This window comes from Theropithecus gelada, chromosome 9 (genome assembly GCF_003255815.1).
Source record: "Theropithecus gelada isolate Dixy chromosome 9, Tgel_1.0, whole genome shotgun sequence".
Taxonomy (NCBI): domain Eukaryota; kingdom Metazoa; phylum Chordata; class Mammalia; order Primates; family Cercopithecidae; genus Theropithecus; species Theropithecus gelada.
In genome coordinates this window covers 29,034,630-29,045,106 of record NC_037677.1, presented here as the reverse complement: position 1 = coordinate 29,045,106, position 10,477 = coordinate 29,034,630, and the positions used below count along the sequence as shown (strand labels likewise).

Here is a 10,477-nt window from a genome sequence, read left to right as displayed (position 1 = left end):
TCTAAAGTATTCATTTCCTCTGTGGCCTGGGTTGCAAACAGTACATTTATAATCGTGAATGGAAAAAAAAATAGTCTCAGAGGGGAAAAAAGGTAGTAAATTCTTCAAATAAATAACTGTGCTGCCTTGTAATTTCAAATACGGTGTGTTTAATTCATAATACTATCAAAATATTCATTTCATACTTATGGAATATAAAAACCAGAAAATCCAATATTTGGAAGAAGTGTTTATTCTATGAGATGTCATCCGCAAAGTTTATCAATTTACAATTAGGAAGGATTATGAGCCAAAGACCAACTTTTACAAAATAATACAGTAAGACTAGCATCCAAATCGCATAGATTTATGTGAGAGTGAAAAATAGGGAATCACTCACTTTTTCAATTATCGGAAGCATAGGGGGGGAAAAAAAGCAATTGTGTTCTATGATAAATGAGCCTTTCTTAGCTGAGAAATCAGTTTCTTCCCATTTTATGTACTCAATTTGCACACTTTCTGTTCTCTGCTCCAAGCCATTTCTTTCATCTTAAGAATATAAGGAAATTAGAACTGTACTATTGAGGACATATGAGGAATTTATTCTTGAAAGAAGTTAACTACAATGAAGCATTGTTGCAGTGCTTTGATATAAAATCAGAAAGATACTGAGCTTGGAAAAGCATAATATTGTTATTACTTACAACTAAGTTCATTTGGGGGAGGAAAATATCTTGACTGATTCAGCAATGTAAATACACTGAAGCCAGCACACACCTCTGATGTGATTTGATGTGAGCTGTCATGTTACTCAGACCCAGGGTATTATGAGGGTGCATTACTTACATCTAACAACCCATGCTCCAGGAAACCACGGTGAGAGCCAAGAAGTAGAACCATTTTTTTATATCCTGCATTTATTTAAGCAAACCAAATGTGTAGAGATAGGAAATTAATGTGTTATAATGTTTTACAAATACAGAGAGAAGACACAGAATATTAAGACCCTGAAGAGAGTGCATTTGAGAACACAGTTTTATCATAGGAGATCACTTGCAGGGAACACATTAAAGCCATTGCTGACACAGCCATCTGTCATTCCTGGTTTGCCGTCATTCAAGTAGTTTCAATAGCTAAATCGGTGATTTGCTTTTAAACAAATATTAATGTTAATGATTAGGGTAGCCTTGAAGGGTTTGTGAGTGACTATACTATACAATGTGATGCTAGGCTTAATGTGTCATTTCAATGCTGTTGTACATTATGCAGGGGAAATAATGTCTTATTACACATTAACTGCGACATCCACTAAAATGTGAACTAGTTTGCATAGGTTAGTCCTTTGGGCAGCGCGATGTTGCTCTAGTCCACCAAGGCTTAAAGATTCACAGTGTAGAGGAAAAAAATATGAATTAAAGCATTTCTACTAAAATATATTTTAATAGCTGGTGTTAACAATTTGCATAACAAAAGCCAAATTATATTAATAACATTGTAAAATTCTGTGAAGCCCCTTCATTTGGAAAACATTCAATGTTTTCTTCAAAACTGTTACACTCTCAAAGTTAGTCTTGCAAATTAATCATCAACCACAATTCTACATATTTTGAAGCAAATAGAAGCCAAACTGCACAATGGTTCAATTTTGATCACAGGTCAAATATCAAGTTTCACATCATGCCTGTAATACACCTGGTGATGCTTCCTAAATGCTCAGCAATTCATTGCATGGACACTGGAGAATGGGACTGTGATGCAGTTTTCTCTTTTCCTTTAAAGTACATCATTCTTAACAGCAACTGGATTACAAAGAAGTAGATACTATGCAAACTGGATACCATATATCAAACACAAAAATCCTATGGAATTCCCACGAATATACTGAAGTCATACAGACAATTGAGAAAATTTGCTCAAAGATTCTTCCAAGTTTATGGATTCAAGTAGTCTAAGCATCATGGAATAATAACCACAGAAGCAACATACAATGCCTTGACTTTTTTGATCAATAGTTGACAGTTAGTTGCCAGGAAAGGGTCCAAAAGGCATGGAATACTTCAGAGACTTTTATTTTAGCATCCTTGTTAGTTTACATAGCTTCTTACTTAACTAAAAGCTCTCCCACCTCCATATCATGTTACCCAAAACAACAACAATCTAGCCACTTTTAGATTATCAGAAACAAATCGCTATGGTATAATTAATTTATGAAGTGAAGTTCATCTTGTGTAGTGAATCCAGCCTCATAATTATTCTATCTTACAATAGGCATTTTAAATCCCAAATCTAAAGTTAATGTTTATATAGCTCAACTGTATATAAATCCACAAAGAACCTTCCAGAAATAGAGGGAAGAAGTGGGCATTTTCTAAAGTTCTAAATCTTTAGAGATAAAATACAATCATCAGCTAACACCTTTAATATCTGTCAGGAGCATCCTACTTCCCTACCACAAAAATATCAACCATGTGTAATAAAATATTACTACAGAATATGCAGCAACTTTCTTGCTTGGTTTTCTTTCCAAGACCATACTAGACAAACAAGAATAATCAAAAAGGCACCTATATTTGTATATATCTGTATTATAGTTTTGGTATATATTTTATCCACTTTCTATAGGGATGTGTTATTAAAGATCACACACGTTTTCTTCACCTTTTATTGAAAACATTCCACTGGAGATGGATGAACCTGAAAATGAGGTACACCCCTTGAACTTCCACTGTCTTTTTAGAAAAGTCTTGTTCCTCATTCCCAGAGTGCTGTCAAGCTCAGCATGGAGAAGAGGTAAAAAGACTGTGGCACATTGGAAAAACCAGATCTGCATCTTCTTCAAGAAATAAACCCAGTGGCCAGAGAGGGGCTGGTCTAATCTTATCCATATTCCTACAAGGTGCTTGAGGAAACTGTGCTTACAAATGCCTGTGTGGTGTATGGAGGTCGGGGAGACCTGGGATCATCAAGAGCCTCCTCCATGGACATTTGATAACCAGATAAATATTTCAAACTGGGCTACACTGCAAGTGTGTAAACAATAACAAGAAGACATGAAGGATTCATTTTGCCATAGGTTAGAAATAGAAAGCTTTCTAGAGAACAAGAATTATTAGTAAAAACATACTACAAAAGCTTACGACAAAAGCAATATATTCTGTTGCTATACTTTGCTCGAGAGAAAGAGAGAGGATCCCCATACAGCTTTGTTTTCAGAACCTTTTAAAAGTGTATCAAACTGTTCCTTGTGCTTCTGTCAGGCTTGAGAACACATCAAACTTCAGAAAGACAGGTGCATGCTCTCTGTGCTTGGACATTTACACAGTCATCTTTAACTCAATTTTTAAAATCTTCTTTAGCTGTCAGCTTTATGCACAAGATACTTGTTGCCCCATTGAAGGTGGGAGGGAAGGACATGGAAAGTGGAAAAGTTGTTCAGGCATGTAATTTTGTTTAAATGATGCTTTTAAAAATAGCACTTTGGTTTTATACATATACTTTTCCAATATTTCTCCTGAGATTCTTAACATCCTGACAAGCTTTATTAACAACTGCCAACACTACCAAATTATGGCCTCAAAAGCATGCAACATCTTGTTCAGTTTCAGTCTTCATTGTAAAATAACTACCCGCTAGTTGAATTCTGATCAGATCTTAATTCCTAAAGGCTTGAAGCAGAAATATTTTGCTATGCAAACATTATTACATGAAGCTTAAACTTTTAGGAGACTTATTCCTCAAATATGTATTGACTTTTATGTTCAGTGAATCTGGTTTTGAAATGGGTGGATGAAATTACTTTCCTGATTACAAGCATTATTTCAAGTCAGTTTTCATCACGGTTCCTATAAATGTGCTATTTATCCCAAAATTGTACCTGTCCTACATTTAGTCTGAACATTTAATCAACAACTACTCTTTCTTATAATCACAAAAGAAAATGGCCTGCCTGGGTGAAACGTAAATATATACTTAGTAAAATAAAATTGAGCAGGTATTTTATCCTCAGTTTTAATGACAGATATTCTTGCAAAAATATTGCAAGTTCAGTTTATTTTTGTAGGGTTGTGTACAATGTACCAAAACAGATAAGGGGTTTTATCACTTTAATCACGACTGGCCATTTCAATGAGAGAAAACCAGCCAAACCCCCTTTAAAGAAGTCTCTAGTTATTTGCCTGCATTTATTTTTTCAACTTTATGTCAGTGACATATAGATGCAGCTTCAGTGTAATAAAGCTTATTTGCTCTTTTAGCCTAATAAAATGAAATCACAGATTTTCAAAAGCATGTGCTAACTTTTCTAAAGTGTAAATAAATTAGCTTTGGCCTTTGGACTAGTAAACCCTTCCTTAAAAGATGTTTTACAGGAAGTTTTGTTAATTTCCTTGAATATAACATATAAGGCAGATATCCCCAACACCCATACTTTGGTACATTTTCGCAATGTTTGCTTTTTCGGTTTTATCATAACTGTGAAATCAGACCCTAAATGAATGCTACCCTGTTGCAGGTCACAGTAAACGGCACAATCAGAAAGACACAGGCTTGCTGATGGGCGCCAGTGGCTTGGTGACCTTGACTGCAGGCTCTGGATGAAATTTCAAGACCCACCAGCAAGGGCTAGTGAAAGCCTGCAAAGTCACTTATTCGAAAATCAAAACATGACAACGCTTTCTTTCTTAGAGAACAGGCTCTTGGGCCTGTACTGAAAAATCTCTGATGACATTCCTGTTTCATTCCCTTAAACATGATTTAGAAAATAAAAGCCAGAAGACGGAAAAAGACGTCTTTTGATTAACCAGCTTTGGTGGCTAGATTTCCATTCCAGAATTTGAATACCATTTTCCAGAAGAAGACACCAGATCATCTCTGTATGGAATTGGTAACTTTGTTTGCCGGGTATTTTTCCAGTCACACTCCAGCTTCCATTGCTTCATTGGCTCCTGTTACATTTTCTTCACTTTGAAATCAATGATGGCATTAAGTTAATCAAAGCTGTTCAACAGAACACCTAAATCGCTTATTTACTAGATTATACATGTTATTTCCTAAGGTGTAAATCCTTCAAAACTAGAGTGCAATGCAGGAGGAAAATCTCAAGCATCTTTTCAAAGTATGTTTTTCTGATGAGCTGGCGACTAGAGGAAGAAAGGGCTTTTAGGTATCAGTCACCCTTTTTGCTTCAATAATAGGAACGCGCAGTGCAGCTGCCTATGTTACAGAAGCTTGAATCTACATGACATGCAACAGGGTAAATGCTACTAGGGAAATTATATCAATGACATTATAATTTGCCCTTTGCAGAGTAGCTGTGAAGTTATTTGGTCCTGGCGTTCCGTGGAACGGAGCATAGACTTGGGTCCATAGAATATAAATGGAGAGTAGGAGATGCCTTGGTACAAATGAGAAATAAATAGATCCCAGTCAGCCTAGGGAACAAGGAAATTTCTCTGTTTAGTAGAAGTTTCTAGATCCCTAAGGCCACCAGTCAATATAATTTTAACCAGACTGTCCTTCTGCCACTGTTTACACTTATTATATTGGGCAATTTTCACTAATATTGGAAATTGCCTCACGACTCAAAAGCAAAATGGGTTTTAAATTATTGGCTGCATTACCAAGTTAAGAGAATTGGCTTGGGGTGATTCCAAAGTGACAGCTAAGAAGTTTCATATACACGCTACATTTAAGGGACAATCAACATCTCTAGTAAAGTCTACAAAAATACATTTCCCAGAAGGGTTCAATAGCCAATCAAAGGAAACCATGAACACAATTAGCAGCACCAGGTGTCCAGACACAATGATTTTTGTTTGTAGGAATTACTGAAAATGCTGCTGTTTTCAGCCCAGAGGTCATTCCTTCTTCCTGGTACCTGTGTGTCTAATTGTCAAAGGAAGGATACATCATTGTAAAATAATGGCCAAGTTGTCTTAAAAGTATCTTCTATCTTTTAAAAAGATTAGGTTTAGGATACATTAGAATAAAGCTCAAAGGGCAGGGAGAAATAATTAATTAACAAACTCAATGTAATTCGCTGGGAGCATTCCCGTTCTCCCTGTTCTCTGCACTGTGCCGTACATCCAGCCATCGTCAATGGGCTGCACGTTGACAATGTAGTCGCCGTCTCGAAAGGAGACCTCATCTTCATCCTGGGCACTGTAATCATACATGGCTCGGTAGGTCCTCTGAGAAAGGAAGAAGGGATTATACGATGAATACCAAAATAGCTACAGTCACAAATTCCAATCACAACACATCGACCCAGACATAAAGGAACTATTAGGAATGTTTTCAAACACATGGATCTCTGGAAATCTGTAAACTTAGCATCTCATCGTGCCGATCTCAAGTTTCCTAGTCTAGCAAAAAGCTTAATATTTTTGGAACAGGGATAGAAAAGTCACTAAATACAACAGCTAGCCCATCAAAAAGTAGGCTTTGAAATAATAAAGCCAAGTTCCCCTCAACTTCACATAACCCCAGAAACCTTAGATTATATGTGATTTCATATTCTTCAGAGAACAAAACTCGTCATATGTCAGAGAAGTCCAAATCTCTCCTGGCAATGTACTTTTCTTAAGTAGATGCTAAAAGTATTTATTTCCTCTTAAAAATATGTAAAACAAATGAAAGAAAAAACCCATAATATATTCACTATATAGGTTTCTGTATCACTATGGGAGAAATTTAGCATATAAATGTTCTGAATGCTAAGGTACATACTCAATTGTACTTATTATATTATGATTATAATGAGTTTTCCTATATATGTTTTTGTTTAAGGCTAAGCATTTAGCTAACATTAACATCAGACAATCTCAAAATCAAGTATATTCACAGACCGAGGACATTGGCTGGGACCCAAAGAATTTTAGAGCAATTCAAGTTACCGGACAGTGTAGAAGAGTTTTCTAGGTGTTAAGGCAAAGACCAAGAGACTATGTCAAGGACTTGTAGAAGAAATTTCCGCATGAGAAGCCAAGTATAACTAGCAAATGTTGAACACTGCTTCCAAATTTTACACTGAATATATGGACCAGTTCTTCAAGATTTCCAATGGGAGATTTGAAGATATATTTTGGCCACATAATTTAGGCTTTTGTGTTCATTTTAAGATGAACTTGTAAATACAACCATCAATATCTGTGCTCCTAAGGCCTGAATAAAGATCATAATCAGCTAGTACCAATATGAAGCAACAACTAGGATATTGTACTGGTAGATTCTTTGGATGCCTTATTGTTTTATATAATGCTTATTATTGCCTTCCTTTCTCAACAGTTTACCTCTGTAAGCTTTTTGCTTCCTTCAAAAGAGTTGTATAAATGGCAACACATCATCATTTATCTTTGAATGAAAATACCCAATATTCAGTCAACTCTATTCCACATGTATTTACACGCTTGAGGTGAAATGGAAAGACCAGATAAGGAGGAACATATCAAAGGGACACTTACTAGATTTGGTGAATGCTGCATTGATCTCATGGATGACACACTGGTCTGGTGCATGTAGCCATAGCCTTGGGAATGGCTTTGCTGATAGGCTCCGGGAAGAACAGGTGCTGCATGTTAAACATACACACACAAAGATTCCTTAAAGCTAGCCTCGAAACACCCATCCCAAGCCCTCAGAGTGATGTTATGCTCTGCTAGAAGCTTCTGAAACAAAATGCCTTTTCAGTGTTGTGAAATTTGGGTTGCAGTGTTGCAAGTGATCTCCAGATTAGTAGAAATCTTAGTAATTAGGGAAACATAATTTGGCATGCAGTTAAACATACTTTAAACATTCTTGTTGCTCTATTGCAGATGCTATGTTAAAAACATAAACAAAAATTTTTCATACTCCCTTAATGAAATCATGTTTTTATTTGACCATGTGATCCTTTTAGGCATTTTCCAAAAGAAAAATAAGAATTTTAAAGGAATTTAATGACAGAGTATAAACATTTTCACAGGGTATTTCTCATATAACAGATACTGTCAATATTTCAAGACATACAGCTGAATGTTACTTTTACAAAGATGGCAAACATAATGTATGTTTAGCAACATATGTTTCTCAGTAGTTAAAAAGTCTACACCCTTTAAAGAAACATTTACTCAGAATATACGACGTCTTTGTTTTATGAATAAGTGATATTCAGCTGACTTATCAAGACTAAGTAAGTCAGCTAAATATGTTACAAAAGCCCGAGAAAACAAACCACTTAAAGAATTTCATAAATATTATTGTTCTATATTAAAAATATATCAAAATAGTATTCCTTTAGTTTGTGCTCTCCAAACCACTAATTATGACATTCAAAAGGCATAGTTCATGTTTTGAAGAGCTCAAAATTCTAGAGAAGCCAACACAGAAACTAGATTTTAAAATCCCACAGAATCAGCAGACATAAGCTTGTGTGTTTCTCTGTGAACGTATTTAAGTTACCTGTCGCCAGAAACATGAGCTATATATGAGGGTATTTTCATAGCAGGCCCTTCATTGTCTTTTGAATAATTTATATGCTACATTAGTATATTTATATGTCATATGTGCTATAAAATACATAATAGTTTGCCATTTTTGTTTAATCATATTGAGTATATAAAGTAATTATAATGGGTTGATTTATTCAGAACAGTTTTTATAGTAAAAGAAATAAGATTTAATTCTGGGTGCTATGAATAATTAATATTTTATAAGTAGAAAATTCACTCTAATGATAAGTGAGATCATCAATACTTTAAATAAGTTTAATCATCAGAAAATTACAAGTCATTTAATATGTTCTCCAGATGATAATTATATTAGATTGAAAGGGGATTTTTTAAATAGTTCTTGAGTGAATTTATCTTATAAAGTTATTACAAATTATGCTTTATGTCCAGATAGGGGACCAAAAAGAAATAGCCAAGATCTCCACTTGAATTATAGTATATTATAGTCATTAAAACATGATTAAATATTAAATACTTCAGAAAAGAACACTTTTTAACTTTATCAACAAAATTTAAGTATTTGATGTCAAGAGATATTAAGGATATTGTCAAAATCCACTCACGAAGAAAAAAGAATGAAATTCCCATAGATCTCCAGGCCCTCTTAATTAGCTGAGTAAGGAGGCTTTTCTATGTATTAGAATCTGGAAGCACTGACCATTTATTCATTCACTGCCTCTCCTCTCAGCAAATATTGATCAGTTAATGTGTGCACAGAGCACACTGCATTTCCTGGCACACAGTAAGCCTTCACAAATGGTAACAATAATTATTACTATCCGCTATGTTCAAGGCATGCCAGGAAGGAAAGGGGTGACAGAAACAATTGCTCTCCTGGAGCACGGATGGGCCTGGGCACCTGGCCTTTTACCCAATTAACAAAATGTCACTGGCTACTCAGGGTTATTTCCAATTAAATTATTCAGGCTGCATACCCCAGACTGTTAGTCTTGCACTGGTTTTTAACCATTTAAACAACTCATGGCTTCATTAATTACTACTTGAATCTATTTGTAAAGTTTTAAAGATTAAATATAAACATCTCTGTAAATTTATAAAAATTAAATTCGAATTCATTGTCATACCATTTAACTACGAACTTTAAGTTTTGATGTATAGAGGTAAGCACAGCCACCTTGAAATGTTTAGGGAAAACTTTCAGGAATGGACACTGAAAAACTTGGGAAAATAGGTTACCTCATACTCTATAATACATTGAGGTTCACCTCGTTTATACATCGCAGTCCCAGCTTAGTGCCCGTTAAGTACTGACAATTCAAGAATGGTGCTTAACAATGTTCTCTCATTTTGGCTTTCAAAAAATAAGTATGCTGGGTATGGTGGCTCAGGTCTGTAATCCCAGCACTTTGGAAGGCCAAACCAGGAGGACTGCTTGAGCCTAGAAGTTTGAGACCAACCTGAGCAACATAGCAAGACTCTATCTCTACTAAAAATAACAATAATAATTAAAAAAATAGCTGTGTGTGGTGGTACATGCCTGTGATCCCAGCTACTTGGAAGGCTGAGGTGGGAGGATTGCTTGTACCTGGGAGGTAAAGGCTGTCATGTGATCTCACCACTACACTCCAGCCTGGGTGACAGAGAGCGACCTTATCTCAAGATCGCTTTATATATATATATACACACACACACACACACACACAAAAGGTATATTTATGCCTACTCCTTACTTATATCTGACTTTCAAAGGGAACCTGTGCTACTGTCAAATATAGCAAGAAAAGAAAGTAATGTATTAGTCCTAAATGTGTATATGTTGGAGAGAGCAAGGAAGAGAGTTTAGAATGAGAAACTTTCGAGTAAATATAACCATCTGTCTAGCCCTTGCAGTTTATCTTCATGCCTTTATTGATTATTCTCATTTGCCCTCTAGCTGAATTACTTATTAAAAAGTTTCTTTGATATTATAAAACCTACTTATCTACCTTATACTTGGAACAATAAAAGAGTTTTTTTTTTTTTTTTTTTTTTTTTTTTTTTTTTTTTTTTGG

General features: G+C 35.2%; 1 protein-coding gene across 2 annotated transcripts in view; it reads right to left on the bottom strand.

Annotated features, from left to right (window-relative positions):
• Positions 1 to 216: 216 nt before the first annotated feature.
• The window catches only part of NEBL (nebulette), a 379,467-nt gene continuing 369,206 nt past the window's right edge, over positions 217 to 10,477 (bottom strand). For both annotated transcript variants that reach the window (XM_025396001.1, XM_025396000.1), the window contains 2 exons: positions 7,440 to 7,546; positions 217 to 6,167 (listed from right to left, as the gene is read on the bottom strand). In XM_025396001.1, the coding sequence (XP_025251786.1) occupies positions 5,991 to 6,167; positions 7,440 to 7,546 (284 nt within the window). In that variant the 3' untranslated portion in view covers positions 217 to 5,990. The remainder of the gene's footprint in view (positions 6,168 to 7,439; positions 7,547 to 10,477) is intronic.